This window comes from Neophocaena asiaeorientalis, unplaced genomic scaffold (genome assembly GCF_003031525.2).
Source record: "Neophocaena asiaeorientalis asiaeorientalis breed wild unplaced genomic scaffold, Neophocaena_asiaeorientalis_V1.1 scaffold648, whole genome shotgun sequence".
Taxonomy (NCBI): domain Eukaryota; kingdom Metazoa; phylum Chordata; class Mammalia; order Artiodactyla; family Phocoenidae; genus Neophocaena; species Neophocaena asiaeorientalis.
In genome coordinates, this window is record NW_020172781.1 from 2228947 (window position 1) to 2254574 (window position 25628).

Sequence of the window (25628 nt, forward strand, 5' to 3'; positions counted from 1 at the left end):
CTTCACCCAAGAGTAATCGTGAGTAAAAACACACTTTTGGTTTCCTTTTCCTCTTTTTTCGTTGCTGACAAAATTGTTTTATTGTCTCCTGTGATTTTTGCAGCAGTACATGTATATTGCAAACAGCAATGGTCAGAAAAATCCAAAAGCATAAAGTCCATCCCTGATCCTAAACCTGAAAGACTACAACTACTTTGGTGCAGATCTTTTCAGATGTTTTTCTAGGTTAACACACACATACACACAAACATAATTTCTTTCTCTCTCTCTCTTTTAATGGCATGACTATAATGGTTTTACTTTTTGATTAATAGACTATTTCTTAAGGCATTTTTAAGTCGATAGAAAAATTGCGAGCTGTCCCTAGCTGTGCAGCTTTGAACACGAGTGTAACTGGGCATGCCTCCATGTCCCAATCTGTAGAGAGGGCAAACTTTTCTCACTCACAGAACTGCTTCTGAGGATAATCTGAAAGAAGAGACACAAAAGGGGATTTGAAAGGTATCAAATGCTGAGCAAAAATAAAGGACAGGGACTTCCCTCGCGGTCCAGTGGTTAAGACTTTGCTTTCCAGTGCAGGGGGTGTGGGTTCGCACCTGGAACAGTTCTTTGCTCAAAAAGATAAAAAGTTTTGGAAAGATGGAATTATAAAGTTGCCTGAAAAATGTTAGAAGGTAGTGGAACAAAAGGGTGATTACGTTGTTCGATAAAGTTCTTGGTAAAAATGAAAAATGGCTCTTTTATTTTTACTTGAAAACCGAAGGTACTTTTTGGCCCACCTAATGTGATCTCCTCCCCATTTTTTAGGGACATCTTATTTTGGTAAGGCTCTCAAACTGTGCGGGCTCTCAAACTGCTCGGAAATATGAACAGAGAGAGAAAGGAGCCCTGATACAGGACAAAGGCTGAAACCCCATGTGGCTGGGAGGGTGGAAGGCAGGTAGTACATCAAACTGCACCCCACACAACACTATAAAGCAACTACACTCCAATAAAAGTTAATAATAATGAAAAAAATAACTGCACCCCCTGGTGGGACTAGAGCACCTGACCACGATGCTGAGTGCCCAGGGCGGCTCAGAGAACTCCACCCTCATATCTGTTGCTTCAACTTTAGTCCTTCCCAGTTTCATTTCCTCAGCAGGAAGTTGCCCAGAATGGGGACTCAGCTCTGGGCAGTCAGGAATTTATGACTCGGGTGCTTCAAATTTCATGAGAGCATTTCCGTCACCCCTTACACACTCGCTCCTCTGCTTCTGAACCTCATGAGCCAGCAGCTCCAAACTGCAGCACCCTTGAGCCTTCTGTCACCTGGGTCTGCCAGCTTTGCCCAAACTATCAGAGCTCAGCTGACAAATACTTACCACAAAAGGTTTTGAAACAAAATGCTTTACTGTTTCTTGTGGTCATTCAAGCAGTACAAATTTACAGCAAAACAAAAATCACAAAATTCAGAAAAGTATAAAGCTCACTCGCTCACCATGCTTTAATCAAATATACCCACTGAAAACATTCAGGTCTTCATGAAACCAACCATCACAAAATGAAATTAAAGAAAACCTACTAAGTACAATAACATAAAAACAAGTATCTAGGAATAATATGACAAAACACACTTAAGACCAATGCAGGGAAAAACTATAAAACATAGTTACAGAGTAATTCAAGAAGAGGAAAATTAATGGAAAGAAGCTCCAAGTTTGTGGATTGGGATTCTCAATAGATGTCATCTTCCCTGAACTAATTTATGGAATTCTAATCAAATGCCTCCCCATATTTTGGGTGAAATTTCACAAACAGAATATAATATTAACATAGAAATAGAGCCAAGAGAAGACATTGGTTTGGATAAAAACAGAGTTTTCTACAAGATATTAAGAATTAACACCAGGCTAGAGTAATTAGTCAAGGTAGTATTAACTCAAGGATGCCAAAGTTGACCAATGGAACTACACAGACTCACACACAGACGGGCTCTGGACATATGTTAGAGGTGGCTTTTACAGAACAGTGGGGAAAGGATGGTCCCTTCAACAAATGCTGCTGGAATGTTTGGTGACTCAAGCAAGTGCCCAAATCTCAGTGTATTATTATGAGAACAAGAATAAGACCCATCTCACAGGGATGTTGGAGGACTCAAAGGAGGAACAGTAATATGGAGAAGCCAAAGACTGTTGCCCAGCTACACACGTGACCAGTGACTCAGGCGGTAAGAACATGCTTGATCTTTTGTGCTTCCTTAAGGGAGTTTTTATTGACTGGACTTTTGTAAATGCAATGTTGTTTTTGGTACCAAGACAGGGTGACAATGTGAGTTGGTAAGCCTATTGTCTAATCCGGGGATTCATTCTGGGGCAGAACACATGTGTAATTTTACATTTTCTAGTAACCACAGTAAAAGAGTACAAAGACAGAGATGAAATTCAATTTGATTTAATGCAGTATTTCTAGAAGTTGTTATTTCAACCTGCTATTAATATCAGGTCACATGAGGGAATCAGGAGGTCACACCGGCACCTTCCAGGTGCTGACTGGAGACCCATCCCAATTCTTACAGCATGAGTATCCCAGCCAGACTCTAACCTCTTGTGCCAGCAGCTGCCAGCTATATGGGTCTTTACCAGCCACATTTCCAGTAGGGTCAGCTGGGTCCAGAATCACAGGTCTGAAAAGCAACAGTTAGAGAGGGGCAGGTGAGTATGTGGGCTGTGTTGCGGGGGTCTAGAGCTCCTGGCAGAGCAAAATACTAACTTGGGCAGACTGGGACTTGGGGCAGCAGGAGGGGCCCAGGAGGGCACTGCTCCCTGGGGTGTGTCCTGAGTGCCCTCCCCTACGGTGGGCATTGAACACAAGGAGAAGGAGGCTTGCATTCGTGCCTTGATAGACCTGGGTTTGAATCTTACCTCTGCTCTTTATTAGTGGTGTGACCTTGGGCAGGTCACCTGAATCTCTAATCCTCAGTATCCTCATCAGTGAAATGGGGAGATTTGAATAACCCTACCTCAAAGCATGCTGTATGAGGATCTAGACAAGCATGTGAAGTGCTCAGAACAGTAACTGGAACATAATAAGGGGTCCATACATGTCAGTTTTAATAACCAAAATTTTACTATTCTGTTTGAGTGTGTTGGTCTTACAGCAAGCTCTTACTTCCTGGGAGCAGTCATTATTGTTGCTGTAGCTGTTGTTATTTTAGTCAAATTTCAGGTATTTCACTCATTTTCTGTTAAGGTTTGGACAAGCTCTTATTTCTCCAAACCTCAGTCATCTGTAGAATGGTTAGCATAGTGCCTGCCTCACTGGATTGGAGGTTATTATTTAAATTTATTATTTAAATCAGATGGGAGGAGTAAAGTGCCCAGCACAGTGATTGACAACAGATGATGATCAATAAATATGGATCCCTCTCACTTCCTACATTTCCAACGTGCCACAGCTGTATTCATGGGTTCATTTATGTGGGGAGCTAAGCCATGTGGGGGATAGAGTACCTGGGTTTTGCGAGTTGCCTTCTCAGGTATTGTCCAATAATAGGGTTTTCAAAGTCATAATACTTTTCCCAGTAGATGCAGAGGTGCTGGTGCTTCAGGACTAATTCCAAAACAGTCTGAAATCCGTGAGCTGTGCTGAATCCTGTTTCCGTGCTTCCTTGCTCCCAAGCATAGACTGTCAGAAGCTCCAGGGCATATTGTGGGGGCAGTTTTTTCCCACGTCTCATCTTACACTGAGAAGAGGAAAAAAAATTAGGAAAATGAGTTTGTTCAGCTTTTATGTGAAGAAGAGTTAATGCCTATTCTTCTCAAACTATTCCAGAAAATTGAGGAGTAAGAGATGGTTCCAAACTCATTCTACACCAAAACCAGACAAAGATATGACAAAAAATTATAGGCCTGATGATCATAGATGCAAAAATCCTCCACAAAATATTAGCAAAGCAAATTCAACAATATAGTGAAAGATCATACACCATGATCAAGTTGGATATATTCCATGGATTCAAGGATGCTTCTGTATCCACAAATCAATCAACGTGATACATTTGCATTAACATAACGAAGGATAAAAAGCATATGACCATTTCCACAGATACAGAAAAAACATTTGAGAAAATTCAACAGCCATCTGTGATACAAACTCTTAACAAGGTGGGTATGGAGAGAACATAACTCAATATAGGCCCTATATGACCAACCCACAGCTAAACCATACTCAATGGTGAAGGCTAAAACCTTTTCCTTTAAGATCAGGAACAAGACATATATGCCCACTCTCCCCACATATATTCAACATAGTATTGGAAGCCCGTCCATGGCAATCAGGCATGAAAAAGAAACAAAATGCAGGGACTTCCCTGGTGGCGCAGTGGTTAAGAATCCGCCTGCCAATGCAGGGGACACGGGTTCGAGCCCTGCTCCGGGAAGATCCCACATGCCGCGGAGCGACTAAGCCCACCCCGTGTGCCACAACTACTGAGCCTGTGTGCTGCAACTACTGAAGCCCACGGGCCGAGAGCCTGTGCTCCTCAACAAGAGAAGCTACCGCAATAAGAAGCCCGCGCACTGCAACGAAGAGTAGCCCCCACTCGCTGCAACTAGGGAAAGCCCACGCACAGCAACAAAGACCCAACAGATCCAAAAATAAATAAATAAAATAAATAAACTTTAAAAAAAACATTAAAAAAAGAAACAAAATGCATCCAAATTAAAACAGAAGAAGTTACATTATTGCTATCTGCAGATGACATGATACTATACATAGAAAACCCTAAAGACGCCACCAAAAAACTTTTAGAACTAAAAACTGAATACAGGAATATTGCAGGATACAAAAATAATATACAGAAATCGGTTGCATTTCTATACATGAATAACAAACTATCAGAAAGAGAAATTTAAAAACAATCTCATTTACAATTGCATCAAAAAGAAGAAGAAAACTAGGAATAAATTTAACCATAAAGGTGAAAGACCTGTACCCTGATAAGACTTTGATAAGAGAAACTGAAGATGACAAAAATAAAAGGAAAGATATACCATGCTCATGGATTCGAGGAATTAATATTGTTACAATGTGCATACTACCCAAAGCGATCTACACGCACTCACTGTGGTATGTGATTTACTGCTGCTGTGCCATGTTACTCTTTGCAAGTGACAAAACAGCAGGGGCAAGATGGTAATTCATTTGCCCAAATTCAGACAGCTAGGAAGTGAACAGAAGAGTGTGTGTTGGGGGGTGGGGGCGTTAGCACTCATAAATTTGTTGAGTAATTACTTACTGAGAACCTATTATGTGCCAGGCACTGTTCTAGATTCTGGGGATACAGCAGTGAAGAAAATATACAAATCCCTTCTTTTATGTACATTTTTAGTGGGGAGACAGGCAATAAACAAATAAGCTCATGCAAAGGTCCTGAGGTTGGAGTAGAGTTTCCCTCTTGGAGGACTAATGAAGAGCAGAGCATGGCCTGGGGGAGTGGTGAGGGGGCAGAGATGGGGGTTCAGAGAGGTCGAGGGCAGATCCTGTGAGCCTCCCAAGTGACTTGGACCAGGGTGGGAGTGACTGAGGTGGTGATGGTTGATGATAATGGGTATATTTTAGATACAGGACCAAGCCATTTACAGACTGGCTGGATGTGTGTGTGTGTGTGTGCGTGTGCGTGTGTGTGTGTGTGTGTGTGTGTGTGTGTGTGTGTGTGTGTGTGAAAAAGGTAAGAAAGAGCCACGGTTTTGTCCAGAGTAACTGGAAGGGTGGAGTTATTATTTCCTGATACGGGAAGACCAGGAAGAATGAGACACCTGAGTCCACTGGCACCTGTCCCAGGCCCTACCCTTCTTCTCCCTTTCCTTTCCCCTCCTCCCCACAACCTCTACTCTTCCACCTTCTTCCTCTCACCCTCTCCCTCCTTGTTCCCTGCCTTCTCCCCTCCTTCATGCTCTTTCCCTCTTTTCATCTCTGTCCATCTCCCTCCTTCCTCCCCCATCCTTTCTGATTCCTCTCCTCCTCCCACTCCTCTTTCTTCTCTTCCCCACTCCTCTCCCCTCCCCTCCCCTTCCTTCTTCCCCCTCCCATATCCTGTCCCAATGTTCCTGCAGATTGTCTACAGATTCCAACCCTCAGATAAATTTGATGATATTCCCTTATGCTTTGGATAAAAGATGAAATTAACATATTGTGTTTACACCAGATATATGCTGCCTCAGTGTTTTGGGATTTATCTATTTTTTTAAATTGAAGTCTAGTTGATTTACAATATTGTGTTAGTTTCAGGTGTCCAGCAAAGTGATTCAGTCACACATATATAAGATATATTATAAGGTATTGAATATAGTTCCCTATGCTATTCAGTAAAACCTTGCTGGTCATCTACTTTATATGCAGTAGTGTGCATCTTTTGCTGCCTCATTTATAGAAAGGTAAGATTCACACAAGTTGCCATAAGTAGAACTAGTAAGCCTGGCAGGTATTGTATAAGAAATGTCTTGGGCTTCCCTGGTGGCGCAGTGGTTGAGTCGGCCTGCTGACGCAGGGGACGCAGGTTCGTGTCCCAGTCGGGGAAGATCCCACGTGCCGCGGAGCGGCTGGGCCCGTGAGCCATGGCCGCTGAGCCTGTGCTCCGCAATGGGAGAGAGGCCCCCGCACCCCAAAAAAAAAAAAAAAAAAAAAAAAATGCCTTACCCCCAAATTGTACCAATTTGTTGTTTAATGTCACTGTGGTGGCTGAATACGACCCTAGTTATCTTGCTCCGAGAGAGATACTAAGATCTCCTCCTCATGTTGAAGGCATGTTTATGTTTTAATAGACTGTTGAACTGAGGAAGATTTCTGCTCAGAAACATAAAAAAAAAAAAAAAAGAGGAAGAAGCCCTAACATAGGACAAAGGCTGAAACACCTTGTGACTGGGAGTGCTCACACAGGGCATCAAAGGCGGGCAGGACATCGAACTTTACCCCCTGGAGGAGCCGAGGGGACCTGAGCACGAAGCTGAGAGCACAGGGCTTCTTCCTTCACCATTTCTGGACTTCAAACTCCACTTCAAATGTTTCCTCTCTTTGACAGGCGTCCAGCTGTCTCCTAATTTCCTTGATGAATCCTCTTCGGTGCTGAAGCTGTTCCTGAAAACTTGTGAGACTGGCGACGAAGACGACAAGGTCAGCATCTGATAGGCCCTTGAGGGTCGTGCCTTTGCCTGAGGAGCCACCCTAAAAAAGGTGGTGAGAATGAGAACTGACATTTATCACTGAGAAGAGCCTTCCTAAATAAAATGCTGAGAACAATCACTAACATTCTGAGTGCTAGCCACTGTTCTGAAGGCATTACCAGTCAACTCCTAGAATGCTCACAAGAACTCTATGATTTAGTTACTATTATTATCTGTTCTCATTTTCCAGATGGAGAAACAGATGCTGAGAGAGATTATGTATTGGCCCCATCACGCAGCTAGTAGGTGGCAGAGATGCAATTCACACCCTGGTGGCCTTTTTACAGGGTCTGTGTTCTTTATTCCCTGTTCTTTTTGACCTTATATAATTAATACTGTAAACTGGACCATGGCTTATTTTACTTGATCTGCAAGCCCTGCAAAGTACTGGGAATTATGGATGATGAAATTGAGGCACAGAGAGGTTAAGTGACTCACCCAAGATTTCACAGCAGCAGGTGCTATCTGCTTTCAAAACTTATACTCTTAACCAGCTCATGAGTCTGCAGGAATGGTGTGTCCCCAGCCTGGTCGATGATTAGCAGGTTGTTGATACAGCTGGGCTTCAGTTTGCCTATCTCTGTGGTGGACGTGACATAGGTGGTTTATAAACTTCACCTGGGCATTTGTTAAAAACTTACAGGTGGAGGCCCTCACCCCAGAAGCTACTTTCACAAGCTGTGGTTATAGTTTTGGCATGGATAAATCAGAAACCACCAGCCCCAGAGACCTCAGCCTTTTGCTCTCTCTCTGTCTCTGTGGAAACACTTGCTCATTCAGGCCCCTTCTCCCCAGCCAGGCAGTTCTGGACTCACCTTCACAACTTGGGACACCCGAACAGGGTGGGAGGCCCCTCGGAAACACCTCTCCTTCAGGAAACTGCAGATGATGTGGATGGCTTCATTGACCTGCGCGCGGAAATCCTTGTCTGGCAGGAGGCGGTCTTTGAAGAACTTGTCCAGTTGGTTGGCTCGGGTCTTTCTAAGCTTCTTCATGATGCTCAGGCAGGGACAGGAGAGCCAGAGGCAGCAGAGTTGGCTGCCAAAACCTGTTAGCTTCTGCCTCTTCTGCTGCCTGGGTCTAAGGAGGCTGTTAGTTTCATTTTCTCGAAAGGGTAGAGCTGTGCCCTGAGTCTGGACTGACACTGGTTTCCTTTCTTTGAAAGGGAGGAGCCATAACCTTGTTCTTTGCCTTTAAGAAATCAGAAACCCCTTGGACCCTGTGTCTTCCAGCTCTTTCCCCTGCTCTCTGAGACTTACTCTGCCTTTATCCAGCCCCCTAGAACATCAGGCCTTTCTTCAGACTGTTCTGAAAATGTTGCTTTTCAACCCAGCTTAGTACCTCACCCAAGAGAAGTCATAAGTAAAAACTTTTGGGGGGGTTTCCTTTGTCTTTTTTTGTTACCTACAAAATTGGTTTATGGTCTCCTATGATCTTTACAGCAGTACCTGCATATTATAAAAAGAAAAATGTCAGAAAAATCAGGGAGCATAAAGACCATCCAGGATCCTAAACTTCGAAGACTACATCTATAAACATTTTGGTGGAGATCTTTCCAGATATTTTTTTCTAGGTTAACGCACACACACATACACACAAACTCTAACCATGTGTCTATTTTTTGTAAACAACATTGTCCTATACTTTTCCCCCTTTTGATTAATAGACTTTATTTCCTAAAGAAGTCTTGGGTTTAAAAAATAATTGAAGTACAGAGCTCACTTACGTCCTCTCTCCTTCCACCCATAGTTTCCCGTTATCAAATTTGGTGTGGTACATTTGTCGCAAGATGAATTGACATTGACATGTTATTATTAAATAAATTCAAAGTTTACTTTAGGGTTCACACTACGTTGTACATTTTATGGGTTTGCCAAATCATAATGTGTTGTCTCCACCAATTATGAAATCATTGCAGAATAGTCTCACCTGTTGCTTCACGATCTCTGAGTTTAGGTGTTTCTTCTCTTCTAATATATGCATTCAGTGCTAAAAATTCTCCTCTAAGCACTGCTTTCACTGTCTCTAAATTTTATTTTATTTTTTCTTTTCCTTGAGTGTAAAATATTTTTTCAATGTCTCTTGAGACTTTTAGACCCATGTGTGTGTTAGAAGTGTGTTATTTAATCTCCAAAGACGTTGGCATTTTCCAGATCTTTCTTTTCTTGATTTCTTGTTTAATTCCATTGTGGTAAAGAGCATACCTTGTATGCTATCTATGCTTTTGAATCTGTTAAGGTGCGTTCTATGGCCCAGATGGTAGTCTATCTCGGTGAATATCCCATGTGAGCTTGAAAAGAATGTGTATTCTGCTGTTGTTGGGTGAAGTAGTCAGTGCCAATTAGCTGTCTTTTTGAATCACCCTTGTCTTAACCAGCTCATCAATTAATCGACACTCCCCACTCCTTCTGTATAACATATTGACTTATGCCTAAGGCATGTGGATCCATGAAGGGGATGGGCATTCATCTATGTGACACTCTATACATACAGTTGGAATGTATGTTTATCAAAGATTCTGTTTGCTCCCAAATGCTTTTTGGGCAATTGTACTTGTTAATGAAATATATACTTTTGACAAAATATATGTAAATAAATCCAACATGAGTGCGAAAGCTATCTGTCCTTAGAAAACCAGCACTGAATTCTTTGTAAAGATGTAATAAAGCCTAGTACCATAAAACAGTGCAGAGAATTAGGTATGAGTGAGACAACTCTAAAATAACTGAGGGCATAATTAGAAAAATCCAGAATTAGGCCCTCATGTCTTTGCAGGTGACTTTACGTTGTTTTCTTTAAAGAAACAGGAACAGGAAATTACAGATGGCTCATTCTTCTGTGTTTTATGCAAAACACATAATGCAGGACTGCAGTCAGGGGATCTGCCCTCAACGAGGTCTAGGTCTTCTTTGAATGACTGGGAAATGAAGGCATTATTTGTGGGCCCGGGGGACCACAAACGATGTCCTGCCTATACAGTTGAAGACCCACAGGAGGAAGGGACTTGCTCAAGCTCACATATCGTCCCCATTTTCCAGATGAGGAAACCGAGACTCAGAGAGGTTAGGTTCCACAGCTAGTAAGTGACAGTCAGGATCTGAATGTTGCACTGAGTGGATTAAAAAGCTGGTGTGCTTTTCTGGTCAGGTGATTTCTACCACACCACGTTGCCTCTTACACTATGTTTGGTTTCAGTGGGGAAAAAAAGAAAATTAGTCAAGTTAGGTGTACTGACATTTATGAAAACTTTCCTCATGTGTATTCATCTCAGCCTGTTAAGCATGTCCCACACTGAGGGAAGGAGATCTACCATCTCAGAGGTGGAAATTAGGCTTCTTCTCAGCTGCCCATGACTGACTGGTGGTGGCTGCCAGGGGTAGACTGCTGTGTTGAGAAGAATGCAGATGCTGCTAGTGGGTTCTGTGGGAAAAATGCCATATTGATTAGTGATCCACCATGAGCACAGGGAAAGAGCCGCGGCAAGTAGGGTTTCCTGCCATTCCGAGAGGCCTGTGTGGCCCTAACTGGCACCCCTCTCCACTTAGTGGCAGCTGACTGAATCGTAGGTAAAATGATGGACTTTTAGGGTAGTGGTTTGCAAAGTCACGATGGAGGTGGGAAGCCCAAGCCATCAACCAGGAAATATTTTCAAATATACCTCTGGTCCCCAGGGTGTAGCAGAATCTGCAGGAAGGGGCGATGGTGGCAGGGAGAGCATAGGTAGTTTGAAAAATATTTTCTCCCCAGGTGATTCTAATATGCCAACTTCTGCCCCCAACAGTGAGAACCACCCTTTTGGGAGTGAGAAAAGGAAATTGCCTCAAACTTGGCATGGAAGAGAAATTTCCGTTGGATGGAATTGTCAGCTCCTTCTGAGAAGCAACCAATCTTCCTGATGAGTTGCTTAAGCTCTTTTGATGTAAGCCGAAAATCTCACTTGTAGTGAGTTTAAAAATCCTTCTGGAAAGTTAGTTACTTTCCAGTTAAAAGTTAGCTCACTTTCAGGACTGTTGAGAATCTCACGTAAGGGGTCATTTCTGAAAAGGCTCATCGCAGGATGGAAAGTGCTTCAATATAAAAGAGGTGTTTGGTGATCTGCCTTCTTATAATCAGTGCGTTAAGAGCATTTGCACAGGGGGTCCAACAATCTAGCTCCTTTCCTGGCACTGCAGCCATGAGATGTTGGATGTGCCCATTCCCTTCTCTGGGCTTTGGGTTATTCATCTGTCAGATAAGTGAGCTGACTGAACCAGGCTCTGGCTCAACTCTGTGGTCTCTTTCAGCCTTGAAATTATCTCATTCCACGACCACTAGGGAGTTTTCCCCAAGGTTGGGTTAGTCGGGAAAAGATGAGGATGCTGCCTTCTTATTGGGTGGACACCAGCAAAAAGCATTCTTCCAGGAGGGCGTGAGGTCAGTCAAGTTGGCTGGAGCCCACCTTTCCAAGATGATATCCATCAGAAAGCAAACTTCACGGGGGCAGGGACCGCATCTGCCTTGTTTACTGCTGTATCCCCAGTGGCTGGAACATGGTAGATGCTCATTAACTACTGACTATCCAGGTAACATCATGTGTGTTGGTGGGGAGAAAGAGCTTCCAGAAACCAGAGAGGAAAAACCCAGGCCATCAGTTTTCCTGGATATTCCTACTTTATTTTTGGCTACATCATCACAAAGAAAGGCGATGGGTGGTTCTGCATGCACCAGAGGGCGTGTGTGTGTATGTGTGTAGTGAAAGGTGCTTACATTTATCAGGGAGGGGGCGCGCCTGGACAGAGGTACTGTGAGCTAGCCGCATGCTGAGTCCAGCACCAATGCCAGCGTTAGGCCTGGGAGACACAGCCAGCATGCTTTCTCCTAAGGGCAAACCATGAACAGGAGGCGGGCTGACAGTGGGCACTCCAAGGGGGCCACTGGAGAGAGAGGGTCAGGAGGGAAGATGGCAGCCAGGAAGCTGCTGGCCATCGTGGAGAAGGCGAAATACCTGGGGTCTAGAAAATGGTTATTCAAGGCAAGAAATCAATGACTTCCAATAACTTGTCAAGGGAGCTAGGGGTGGAGGGCCCAGAAATGGAAGGTTAAAAGATGTGTGTTTGGAGAAAGTGAGAGTTTTAGTGTCCCTCTGGCTACTTCTATAGATAATGGTGGGGTACTGGAGAGGGGGGGCAATTTTCATGAAGGAAGACTTACTGGAAATTGGGAAAAATCAAACTTTTCTCACAGGGCACTGAAGATGACCAGATCGTGAACCTTATAATGTTTGTCCTCGTTGCCTTTTCCTCCTTTGAAAAAAAAATTTTTTTTTCTTAATTTTTAGGAAGAAAGACTGAACAATTCATGATGGAACAAAAGCCTTTGGTGTCAGGATCTGTCACTCTCTAAAGTTTTATGTCCATGATGGTGTTTTGTTCTCCTGACACAATGAAGAGGGTGCAAGAGATAGAGAGACAGAGAGACCAGAGGCGATTCTGAGTGAGAGACAGGATGCAAGAGAGTCTGAGAGAGAGAGAGAGAGAGAGAGAGAGAGAGAGAGAGAGAGAGAGAGAGAGAGAGAGGGGGGCGGGGGGGTCATTTGTTCATTTAGCTAAGAGCAAAGGAAGGAGAAAGGCTAGGGGCTTTGGAGAGGCCTCCTGGAACCCAGACCTCTGGTTTAAACACGTTCTGTGCCCACTTGGGGAGGCCAGGGGCTGAGAAAGCCCCTCTACGGGGTGTCTCCACAGCTTGCAGGATGCTGCCATGCACCCACGGCAGCGCCAGCAGCAGCCCAAGGCCCGAGGACACCCGGCTCTGCCAAGGGGAGAACTGGGTGGTTGTAGAAGCTTAGACCTACGTGGAAGTTCAGGGATTTGCCAGTTTCTCAGCATTTGCTGGTCAGGCTGGTGAGAGGTGGCGAGGAGGTGAGGCTGTGTTGCGATACACTTTTTTGCTTTTGCTATTTTACCCCCTCAGAGAGGAAGAAAGGAGAAGGGGCGAGAGGTGGGAGTAGAGAGAAGAGGTGAGAGGGTGAGGAAGGGAGAGGTGAACGTGGCCTTGGGCTAAGGGAAGGGGAAAGAGGAGAAGGGGGGAGGTGGGTGGTAGAGAATGGGAGCTCGTTTCTGCTAGGAAGCAAATAGGGGACATCCTGAAAGAGGGGGGGGCTACCCAGTTCCTTTGGGTATTCTGCATGGTCATTTCTTGATGCACCTGGAGCCGGGAGGGTGTGTTCCTAGTCACCGGGGAGTTTAAACATGGGGGTCTGTTTTGTGGCAATTGGGGTGTATGATGTGAAGAGGTGGAGGGACCTGAGATGCTCTATTTCTGCCCAATTGCTTATCCTCACAGCCTTGTCTGGCTCTGCTGACAACTGAGGGTATAGGTGGATGTCGACATAGGAAACAAGTTGTGTGTGTGTGTGTGTGTGTGTGTGTGTGTGTGTGTGTGTGTTGTGCGTGTGTCCAAGGCCAGGAGGGTCTACAAACAGTCCTAAATGATGAAGAGCCTCTGTAATTTACCCAGGCTTAGAGGTTGTTAAATTAACAACCTCCTTGTGAAAATCTCCCCATCCCCATCCCTATGGCTCCATCCTGGAGGGATCAGAGAGGGGCTGCATTCAGAGCCCGCATTGCAGTGTTGAGGAGAGGGGAGGTTTTTGGTGGCAATGTCCAAGGTGCGGGGGAGACTTCAAAGGCAGGCTCCAGGAGTGATGGGGTTGGGGGAGGTGTAGAGAAGAGAGACCAGAGTGCAACGGGCAGCTGGGACAGGCTGTGGGGTGACGGGGCATAGGCTGGGGCATGGAGGTGGGGACCTGGGCGCCATCCTAATCGCTTGACACGTGGTTCTCATTCTGTAGCTGGTGCCAGCGTTCTATCTTCTTGTCCTTGTTTTTCAGACACTCGTACCAGTGTTTTAAGCGCTCTCCCTTGGCTGAGATCCCCAGCTGGCAGCCTCCTGGAGGACAAGATGGGAAGATAGGGGCGGGCGGTCAGAGTGGAGGGATGCACGGGAATCTCATTCTGGACCCAAATGTCTAGTTGGGGAAAAACTGCCACCAAGCAGTGACCCACCCCGGCTCCAGCCACTTGGAATCCATTCTCTCTGGAGGTTGTGTTTATGATGTTATTATTACTACTGGCTTTCTCTGCCTACAGACTACCTACTCAAGAACCTGCAATGGCTCCCTACTGTGGCATCAAGTCACAGCTTCATTGTCTATTTTTAAAGACCTTCTTTAAGTCACCAATCCACTCACTGAAATTCTCTCTCACTACTTCTGGTACTCATCATCTATTTCCAGAGAGTCAGTTTCATCACCCTGCTCAATCCTGCCTGCACATCTTTGCTCTTGCTGTATCCGTTGTCTGGAATTCCCTCCCTACTCCACATGTAATGACTGTTCTTCCTCATTATTTGGAGGGGGACTGGGAACAGGAGAACCTTCATTCTGGACTTGCAAATAGATTAAGGAGACTTCCTTTGCCCCCTATTTTCTTTTTCTTTTTTTTTTTTTTTTGCGGTACGCGGGCCTCTCACTGTCGTGGCCTCTCCCCTTGTGGACCACAGGCTCCAGATGCACAGGCTCAGCGGCCATGGCTCATGGGCCCAGCCGCTCCGCGGCATGTGGGATCTTCCCGGACCGGGGCACGAACCCGTGTCCCCTGCATCGGCAGGCGGACTCTCAACCACTGCGCCACCAGGGAAGCCCTGCACCCTATTTTCTGCAGAGGCCACACGCTCCACTCTTCTGTAATTTAATTATTCTGCTGGAGGTGATTTGTTCAGCAAATAACCAATCGTGATCCAATCTTCCCAGCTTTGTAAGCCAAACTGGACCCAAGTGAGGACCATGGGTCCCGACTTAGCGTTTGGACAATGTAATTACCAAAGTAAAGCAGTGCCCTCAACCCTGTGCATCCCTGGGTAAGGCTCCCCCCTCCTGGGAGGATAGAGGATAGGGTTTTCCCCGGGAGCTGGGAGCACTCACCGATGTAATCATTGGACTTGCCAATGTCATAGTCCCAGACTGAGATGTCCAGTGACTTCTTCGCCAGGTCACTATGTTTGATGTCGTAGAAAAATTCCTAGATGCAGCAGAGGAAGACATGTGAGTGACAGGGTTCTCTGAGCCTTCGGCATCGGAAGCTAAGAGGCTGAGTCTTAGGGGTTCATGGACCAAGGGGAGGACCTTGTACTGGGTATCTGGAATCAAAGGGGCCTTTACCCCAGGCCTGAAGAACCCCTCTCAACTAACACTCCGTATAATAAAGCCCCCCAGACCCTATAATTCTCTTTTCAATGACACTGCTTGAAGTTGAGAAGACTGGTGGGGTGTTTCTAAGAGGGCTGGTCCTGGGCAAGTTTCCTTAAAGGCAGATAGCCATGAACTCAGTCCTTCCATTCTGATAGCTTCTGAAGTGGTTTTCCTCACTCTCCATTGTTCAGAGATTAAAGGTAGTTGAGGGTTAGGTGCTTATGTTTTCAGATAATCTGATTTTGTCAGTAACTCTTCTGCCTAATCACAAAATTCATTCCTGTTCATCTTTAAAACGAACCAGGAAGCAAAAAAAAAAAAAAAAAAAACCCCACAAAAACCCATAACCAAAACTTGTTATCTATCTACCCAAGAATGACCACTGTCAACATTCCCCATGTGTGACCATACTGGTGTCTGTTTTGAAAAATTAATATGAATTTTATACCATATGAAATATTTGAATATTGTATTATAGAAATATAATATGAATATACTGTACTGTGGCTTCCTTTTTCCATTTTATACCATATGGTAAAAACCAACTTTGCATGTTAGCAGGTTTTTTTTCCTACATCACCACTTTATTTTTATTTAATTTTCTTTCTGCATCACCACTTTTATGGCTTTGTCTAACAGCTGTGTGGCTGGACCTAACCTAGTGCTCAACATTTGAGTATTTAGATGCCTGACAAGTCAACAGTGTGAATACAGAGGAATAAGCACATTCAATGGGTATCTAGATAGCGGCTTTAGCAGGACTGGATGCACTGAGGATGGAGGGAGAGGGAGAGGGAGAGGGAGAGGGAGACGGAGACGGAGAGGGAGAGGGCAGTGCCAACTGGGTGGGTGATAAAGGGGACAACTGACCCTATTTATTTGCTCAAATATCAGTATTATATACTATTAGAGTTGGTAAAGACACTGGAGATGATTTAATTCATTCTCTCTCCAAATACAGTGTCTTCCCTATGACATTCCAAATCTATAGGCTTTTGTTTTAGGCTTGATTTCCTCCAATGATGAGGAACTCATTCCTTCTTTAGATAATTCAAGCTGATCTATGTAAGAAAGTTTTTTTTTTTTTTTTTTGTGCCTTACAACTTTCTAGCAGGGAATTTGTTCCTCCCTCACATATAGGAACTATCCCAGAGCATGGCAAAAAATGGGGCAGCCTTACCTCATTAAATTCAGGATTCAACGTTTTCTTCTTAATTTGAGTCTTATGTTTGGCTTTCTTTCCCATATCTGGTTTCAGCCAGCTGAGAGGAGACATGAGAGGCTATTGTGGATGAAGTTTAATGAATAAGAATAGCCTCTTAATGACCCCAAAGGTCCTCCCAGTGTCAGGAGAATAATGAACAGATCAGAAAGTGAATCTACATTAATAATGACCAATGTGCATCAGAGCATCTACTTGGTGCCAGGCATTACCTAAGCACCTTATGCATATTTAATCCTCAACAAACCCTAGATGGTACAACCACCCATTTACATATAAGGAAACTGAGCGTTCAGAGTGAAGTTGAGACATGTGCCTCTGGTCACACAGCTGGGGACTCAACCCAGCTGTTGCCTCTGGAGTCTGTGCTCTTAGCTAGGACTTTCTCCCAATGGATCATTGAGAACCTGGAAGACGGTGCCTGGGGCTTCACTACTGATTATCTCTTAAGCTGCCCCCAGGTCCTGGGGAGATGATGAGGGTATGGACAAAAGGGAGAAGATGCAAATCTGATTACGATCAGTCTCCTGTTCAAAACTATTCCATGGCTCTCCTTTGACCTCAGGGTGAAGTTCAAAATCCTTAATGTGGCCGTAAGGCTCTACGTGGTTGGGTCCCTGCTCCTGTCCAGCCTGATCTTGTGCCACGTGCTTCACCCCACACCCCATTCACTCTCCTTTCCATCCCAGGGCCTTTGCACATACTATTTCTTCTGCCTAGAAGGCTCTTCCCCCAGTGTAGACACAATGCATGACACGTAGTAGGTGCTCAATCAATATTTTCTGGGCGAATAAATAAAATGGGCTAAAAACTCTTATGAGTTAGGACAATTGGATTCTGATGCAAGCTGTCACTAGCTGTGCAACTCTCAACATGAGTGTAACTTCGGCATGCCTCAGCGTCCCAATCTGTAAAGAAGGCAAACTTTGCTTTCTCACTCACAGAACTGTTTTTGAGGATAATCTGAAAGAAGAGATACAAAAGGGGATTTGAAAGGTACCAGATGCTGAACAAGAATAAAGGGCAATTCTGACTTTAAAAAACTTCACTGGATCTTAAATTGGTTAATGATCTCCTGTTTTCTTTTTTACAATGCCCACCAGGGCAGCTGATTCACTGGTGACCACTGCAACTCTACTTCTTCTGGAGGGTTGGGTAGATGGGAGAAGGGGTGGTGGGGAGAGTTATTTAAGAAAAACAATTTGCATGTGTCTGGGATTCAGTGGAGTACAGGACAGGAGCCCAGGAGCTAATGTTCTCTATTGGACCATGTGGAAAAATTAGAAAATTACACGAAATTACTCCTAGAAATCAAACGCGTTCCAGACATGTGTGTTCTTTTGTTAACTAAAATCCTCTTGCAAAGAAAATCTGGAGCAAAGTCCACTGTGGCCTGATTTGTAGCCATGACCTTAAGGGAAGCATTGATTTCTATTGTCAGAGGCAGTGCGGATGGGGGAAGGAGTGTCTCCCAGGTTGGAGAGATCATTAATAAACACTCTTTGCCATAAGTAAGATAGTGATAGTAATTATTTATAACAATAATGGCAGGTATTTGTTGAGCACTGACTCCATGAAAATGTATCTCTCAGATCTCCAACTGCAGGGGGAGACTGACAAGCTGCTGGGCTCTGAATTCACCACTATGTTTTCACGTGGCCATGCTCCCCACAGGCTACTCTCAGCCAGTACCTGAGCCAGCAGCGACAGTAGGCAGCCCCATTTCTGGGAGATGCAGGGCTCCTCTAATGGGCGACTGCGCTCAAGGATTCCGCACCACAATGGTTGAAACTTAACAGAACTGCACTGCAGTCTAAGACTCTTCCTGCCCAACCATCCCCCCACTGCCCCCCAGGAAGCAGACGTGCACCAGGCCTGTTGTCTCTATGGTCCTCCTCCAGCTCTCTCTCAATTTTCCTTCCCAGGTGCATTCCCCAGCAAATCTCTCAGCATCTCATCTAGTCTTGGTGTCTGCTTCTTGGAGGGCAGGACCAAATGACCAATACTACTCTTCCCATTTCATAGATGAGGACATAGAGGCCCAGAGATGTTAAGGCATGAGCCCAAGGTCACACAGCTGGAGAATATTGAAGACTATTGGATCTGGGATTCAAACCCGGGCAGTCTGGATCCAGAGCTCAGGCTCTCAACAACAACCACATAAACACACATTTTACTGCCACAAGCAAGGCAGAATTCTATTCAGAGTAGCTAAATGTTTCTGTACCAGGCGTAATTTTATTCCTTTTATATGGTATCTCATTTGAGCCTTATGGCCACTCTTGGAAATAAGTGGACTTGTTTTTTCCACTTTACCAATGAAGAATCTGAGGCTCAGAGACATCAAATAACTTGCTTACAGTTACACAGCTGGTAGCTGGCAGAGACGGGAGGTGCATATCCCATGTCTGATTCAATGGCGGCTTGGAGAATGTGCCTGAAGGACCTCCAACTACAGGGAACATAAATGACCAAGGCCCCAGCTGCCGCGCTTGGAAATCCATGCCATGTTTGTGCCAAGCCACACTCCCAGCTGACTACCGAACATGGCAGGGATACCTATGGCAGGCCTACTCCTAGGAGACATGGGCCTCATGTGATGGCCAATTTTGGCTTGAGGACTTCCTGATGGCTTTGCTGAACTTGCATCTGGGATGCTTCCACCCCCCCCTCCCTCCCTCGTCCCCTCACTTAGGGTCAGACTCGAATGGCCATCTAACTGCTGTCCCATTTCCCCTGCCTTTCCCCTACTTTCCCTCACATAGGCATTTCTCCTCTGTTTAAACCCCTGTTGGCATCTTCTCAGAGGACCCAGAACACAAAGTCTCTCTTATTCCCCATGACTGAGATAACTGGAATAACCCCAAAGCCTAAGGTCTTTTCTTTGAGCATTTCCAGACTGAATCCAGAAAAAGTCAGGTTGCTTCTTTGGTGGTGGGGCTCTGGACTCTGGAGGGATGTGTTGCTGATTCCCAGGTGCTACAACTGGGATTACTGTAACCTTGCCGACCACCCCTCTCCCACAGGAGGAGAGCCACAAAACTTCTCACATGGGTGGGTGACACACCAGGCTGACTGAGACTCCAGACTCACACTCACCGGTTCTGGGCATCCGTCTCACTGTGTGACCTTGGGCAGGTTCTTTGCCCTCTCTGGGCCTCAATGTATAATGATCTTGGGGAAGCTCTCTGGTTCTCTCTTTGCAAGGATCTAGGACCCCCCTCTGGGGCCCATTTACAGTCCCCAGACATTGACTCACAGCTTGACGAATGGATCTGAGTAGCCATTGGCGTCCATGGCCGCCAGGTGCACGCAGCGTATGATGCCCACGATGAGGCCTCCCTGCTGTGTGCTGTACATGAGGGACACCAGGATCTTGCCGCGTTCCTCTGTGTCACCAATACGCTCCACCTGCTGCAGTAGGAGAAGAGGGTGTGTGGGCCTAGGAGGGAAGGGGTCTGGGCAACGTGGATGGCGACCATTAAAGAGAGAGTCTGTGGAAAGTAGGAGGAGGTGGGCCAGTGCTAGTGCAATCAGCACTACAGACAGAAGACACCCCAGACTCCAGGGAGGAGCAAATGATGAAAGCCAAGGGGCCCAGTTCTAGGCACATGGGGGCCAATGGCTTTACTCTTAGACACGGACTGACCCTGACTCTGATCATAGGCTGAGCTTGACCCTGATTCCAACGTGACTCAGCTCAGACTCCCCCCACCCACCCAGTTTTCTCAAAAGTGCAGTCCTTGGGGCCGAGGGCATGGTTGTGAAGCCCAACTCCAGTCTCCGCCAGACACACAGCTCAGAGAACCTGCCCTACATCCCCATGGAGGGAGCGTGGCATTGCTCTAGTGCAGCAGAACTGCCAGCAGAGCTTTTCTGCCAACAAGGTCAAGGGTGTCTCTCGGGTATGAGAGGATGGGGCTTCCCCCACCTTGGGGGCTCCAGGTGTGAAAAGCATGCTCCTGGTCTCATGTTCTAATGCCTTGGGCAAGGGCACCTCTCATGGTGAACCAACAGGCAGGTGGTTTGGGGTAAAAGAGTGGGAAAGGGGCCAGGGAGGGAGAGAAAAGGGAGATGCCAGACCCCGACTGTGGCTTCAACACCCACTCAGCGCTCACCTCCTCCTCATAAAGGGCCATGCCTCGGGCTGACCCGGTGGTTCCAGCACGCTTCATCTTGAGGAGGGAGACAGAAAGGAAAAATAACATTGTCAATGGGGCTCATCTCCCTACACAAGAAAAACCAGAAACACCTTCTCTCCTCCACTGGCATCCAGAGCCATGAGGATGGGTTCTCCAAGCTTCTGTGGCCCTCCAGCTTTCCCCCATTCAGCTAAAATGTATATAACATTAACCATTTGAGAGACCATGTTAATGCACAACAGCCTATTGATGTAGGTTGTATTACTATCCCCATTTTACAGATGATGACACTGAGGGTCACAGTGGTTAAACCACTTGCCACAACCAATAAGTGGCAAAGTAGCCCATACACAAAACAGATAAGATTTTGTCTGCTCTGGATAAAGTGGCACAGGGGCCACCAGGTGCTTCTTCCCCCATGGCTCCTAAGGCCCTTTTGCAGGATTCTAAGGCTCTGGGGAACGCAATGTGAAAAGCACTGGTTAAATCCAACCTCTCCACTTTTATAAATGAGGAAAACTGAAGTCCAGAGGAGAGGGGTCAGAGCTTATGAGGTCCCTGTCCTTAGTGGGGCATAAGAGGGGAGTTGGTGGTGGGAGGTTTAAGAGCAAAGGAGATGATCAGCAGGGTTGTGGGGCCAGTGCGGGCCTGTCCTGCCACCTCTGTGCCTCTGAGGCTGGCTGCGTCCATCACAGCGAGATGGCAGACCCAGGAGCTGACCAACTGGACTCACTGAGTGACGGAAGGATGACAAAGCCTGAAGAGCCAACTGTTACCAGGCAAAGACCCAGAGGAAAGGCTTCATTCCTAGGCACATCTAATGATTTACTGGGAGCCTGGCATTCGGTGTAAATTCTTCCTTGCAATTTTCCCTGTTGTGTCTTCCTTTGTCTGTGCTATAAAATATGGTGCAGCACACAGATAGTCCATCCTCAGGCTGGCCATCTGGTGGGAGGATGCTGCAGGAGTCCCCCTCCCACCCCACCCCCCGGCTTCCCAATGGGGCGCTGGCCCACTGCCCAGGGGGAACAGGCACGCAGGTCATTGCAAGAAAGCTGGGCTCTGGCTGGTGCCTGAGAACACGGTCACTGACTTGCGGTATGACCTTGGCAACTCGCTCCTCTTTTTGGGCCCCAGGTGGCTCAGATGTAAAAAAGGGTAGGTTGGATTATGTCTAAAAATACAGATTGCTAGGTCTCACCCTATCTTGCTAAGTCAGAATATCCAGGGAGATCCCCCACAGAATCTATTTTGTAAAGCTCTGGTTTTAAAATCTCTAGTTGATTCAGAGGTGTAGCCCAATTGGACAACCTCGATTTGGTTCTTGTTCTTTCTCAAAAGGTGAGTGTCACATCTAACAATAACAGTTTTAACGCTTTACATGTACTTTTACATTAATCCTTAAAAGACCCTATGAGGTTGGTACTACATTATCCCATTTTACAGACAAGAAAACTGAGGCACAGATAGGTTAAGTCATTTGACTCAAGTTATACTATAAGTGGCAGAAACTGGGACTCAATCCCAGTCTGGCTCCAGAGCCCATGCTCTTAAGTGCTATGGTATCCTGCCTCCTGTGTATCTCTATGATTCTTTATGACTTCTTGACTGACAGGTGGGTAAGGCAGTATTATTTACTATAATAACAACAGTTAATTTATGAGTGCTTATTAGGTACTAGGTTCTGCCTCCTATGAGGCAGGTGCTGTTGTAACACCCATTTTAGAGACAAGAAAAACTGAGGCCCAGAATAGTTCAGACCCTTGGTGAAGGCCAGGGAGCAGGGAAACGGCAGAGCTGGCTTTGAACCCAGGCAGGCCACTCTGCCACACCACTCTGACCTTCAGAAGTGATGCTAACACAGGGTTGGTAGAAGGCATAGCCAGGATGCAACCCCCATGTTCTGACCTGAAATCTTCACCCTCCCTCCAACAGCTGCCAAAGCCCCTCTCCTGTCTGGCACCCTACAGATCTATCACATCCTTTACAGCCCCAAAAGAAGGCAGCACCCACCTCTCCAACTCTTCTTCCCCATTGAACCCTTGGGGCAAAGGCACTCACCGGGATCACCCGCTCCAGACAGATATTGAAGTTCTTCCTCTGGTTGGGCTTCAATTTTTTGAGCGAGAATCTGGTCTCACCGATAAACTCGTTATGGCCAAATTTGTCCTCATCACAGACAGAGATCCTGCGATTGACATAAAGGATGGAGAGAGAAAGAAGAGCATATATTGAGCTCCTACTGCGTACCAAGAGCTCTGATTGATGCTGGCAAGGAACGTGTAATGTGCACAGGAATAAATGAACTTCCTATTTATTGAGCACTAGGCCAGGTACTTCTAATTTCTTCTTGACCACAGTATAACTTAACAAGCAATAACATACACAAACCTTAAACTTCTAGCTTGTTGGATTTCTGAATTTGCATACACCCATGTAACTACCACTCAGATAGATCAAGATATAGAACACTCCAGCTCCCAGAAGACCCTCATGATCCCTCCTAGTCACTACCTCCCTCAGAGATAATCACTATCTTGTTCTCTTGGCAAGATTCAGTGTCTTGTTTTTGACTTCCATTTAAAGAAAATCAGATGTATACCCTTTTACATTTGGTTTCTTTTGTTCAACATTATGTCTGTGAGATTCATCCACGTCTATAGTTATTTGTCCCTTTTTTGGTTGTATAGTATTCTATTGTGTAAATATGTTGTAATAATTTTGCTAATTATGGGCATTTGGTTTTGAGCCATTTCTAGCTGTTATGAATAAAGCTGCAATGGAACATTCATGTTCATGTCTTTTCTATATGCATAGATACATATTTCTGTTAGGTATCTTCCTAGGAGCAGAATTGCTGAGCCATGGACTACACACAAGTTTAACCTCAGTAGAAACTTCTAAACAGTTTTCCAAAGTGATTCCACCAGTTACACTCCCACCAGCAGTTTATGCAGGCTCTGGTTGCTCTTCATTCTAACTTCGATTTTGTCGGTCTTTAATTTTAGCCATTCTGAGTGGGCCATAGTATCTCCTTGTAGTATTAATTTATTAGTATTCCATAAGATGTTGTGGAAAAAACCCAGATGAACTTTTTGGCCAACCCAATACATTTCCCTGATGGTTAATGAAGTTCAGCCCCCTTTACATCTAGTTTATGGTCATTTCAGCATCATCTGTGGCAAAGTTAGGCTAGGAGCTTAGCTGACTCTTCTCATTTCATTCTTTCTCCCCCCCAGACCTCTAAGTTTCCCACTTTGGAGAGGAGACTGGGGCCCAGATATGTTGAATAATTTTTCCCCAGTAAGGGGCAGAACCAGAATTTGAAGCTCCTGATTTCCAGAACACTATATTGTCTTTTGCTATCTACTTTGCACAGCATTGAGTAGACCAGAGGCACAAAAAGGGGCAGGTCATGAGAAGGGTCCCTCAGGAGGCCCAAAGGACCAATCGAGGCATGATAATTCATCCTGACATATACTAAGAGGAAGAAAGGACTCTTCCCCCCATGGGGGACAGACAGGAACTAAGAGTACCTTGCTTCTTGGCCATTAACATTTGTTGAACAAGGTTCAAAGTTCTGAAGGGTCAGAACACCCTCCTGCTGAACCCCACACTGTACACAACTGGAGAAAGAAACTGTCTCCATTCAGCCGGTGGGGGTGTAAACACCACCATCCTTTCTGCAGGACAGTATGTCTCCAAAGACTCACGAATAATCACCATTTTTGACCTAGTAACGCCACTTCTAGGAATTTACCTTGAAGACATAAGTGAAAAAACACGTAACTACAAAGATTTTTACCACAGTTTTGTTTATAGTTGTGAAAAAGCAGAAATAACATAAGTATTCTATAATGGGGGGACTTCTTAAGAAAATTATGAAGTAACCCTAAAAATGTAACAGTACGCATTGAAAATAATGTTGTAATTGCTCATCAGGGAAATGCAAAACCACAATGCGACACCACTACACACCCGCCAGAGTGGCCAAAATGGAAAAGTGTTGATGAGGATGTGAAGCAACTGGAACTCCCAGACATTGCCGGTAGCAGTGTAAATTGGTGCAATCACTATGGAAAACTGGCAGTTTCTAATAAAGCTAAACATATACATACACCATGGCTCAGCCATTACACTCCCAGGTGTATATACAACAGAAATGTATGCAAGAAATAGCTACTAGAATGTTCCCAGCAGCACTATTTGTCATAGCCCCAAACAGAAAACCAACCAAATGCCAATTAACGGTAGAATGAATAAATAATATCGTGTTATATTCACACAATGGAATACTAAATAGCAATGAGAAAGAACAACCTACAAGTACCCACGACAACTCGGATGAGTATCACAAATATACTATTAACTGAAAGAAGACAGACATAAAGGAATTATGTGGTATGATTTCATTTGTATAAAGTACAGAACTAGACGAAATTATTTTTTCCTGTTAGCAGTTAGGGTAGTGAATCCCCTGGGGGAAAAGGTCCTCACTGGAAGCGGGCACAAGGGGAGGGCTTCTGTAGTCTGGGAATGTTCTGTTCTCTTAACCCAGTGTGTTCACTTGGTGAAAATTCATCAATCTGTACACTTTTTCTGTGTGCACTTTTCTAAATGGATGTTATTACATTGCAATAAAAATGTTTATGTTTCCTTAAAATAATATTGTAGCTGATAGGAATGTACTTGGAACAGCCCATTTGTAAACCAGTTTGTATGCCTTGCCAAATTAAAAAGACCCACACCTCATATTCTGTGATCCAGCAAATATCCCTCCTTAGTTTCTGTCCTAAGGAAATACTCATATGAACACAAGGAAGCATGAAGAATGC

The 25628-nt window shown here is 45.1% G+C and overlaps 3 protein-coding genes across 3 annotated transcripts in view; all 3 read right to left on the reverse strand.

Moving 5' to 3' along the window:
* Nucleotides 1–73: 73 nt before the first annotated feature.
* On the reverse strand, nucleotides 74–3719 carry LOC112397380 (2'-5'-oligoadenylate synthase 1-like). The gene is made up of 3 exons (XM_024741587.1): nucleotides 3492–3719; nucleotides 2584–2665; nucleotides 74–468 (listed from the first exon to the last, which is right to left on the reverse strand). The coding sequence occupies exons 1-3, from the start codon at nucleotides 3716–3718 to the stop codon at nucleotides 364–366; spliced, it is 414 nt and encodes a 137-aa protein (XP_024597355.1). The 5' UTR covers nucleotide 3719; the 3' UTR covers nucleotides 74–363.
* Nucleotides 3720–6733: 3014 nt separating this feature from the next.
* On the reverse strand, nucleotides 6734–8267 carry LOC112397382 (2'-5'-oligoadenylate synthase 1-like). The gene is made up of 2 exons (XM_024741588.1): nucleotides 8018–8267; nucleotides 6734–7203 (listed from the first exon to the last, which is right to left on the reverse strand). The coding sequence occupies exons 1-2, from the start codon at nucleotides 8195–8197 to the stop codon at nucleotides 7009–7011; spliced, it is 375 nt and encodes a 124-aa protein (XP_024597356.1). The 5' UTR covers nucleotides 8198–8267; the 3' UTR covers nucleotides 6734–7008.
* Nucleotides 8268–13790: 5523 nt separating this feature from the next.
* The window catches only part of RPH3A (rabphilin 3A), a 94510-nt gene continuing 82672 nt past the window's right edge, over nucleotides 13791–25628 (reverse strand). The window contains exons 16-21 of the mRNA XM_024741517.1: nucleotides 22855–22981; nucleotides 20770–20826; nucleotides 19911–20065; nucleotides 16610–16691; nucleotides 15163–15259; nucleotides 13791–14129 (exon numbers count right to left, since the gene is read on the reverse strand). Coding sequence (XP_024597285.1) covers nucleotides 13999–14129; nucleotides 15163–15259; nucleotides 16610–16691; nucleotides 19911–20065; nucleotides 20770–20826; nucleotides 22855–22981 — 649 coding nt within the window. The 3' untranslated portion in view covers nucleotides 13791–13998. The remainder of the gene's footprint in view (nucleotides 14130–15162; nucleotides 15260–16609; nucleotides 16692–19910; nucleotides 20066–20769; nucleotides 20827–22854; nucleotides 22982–25628) is intronic.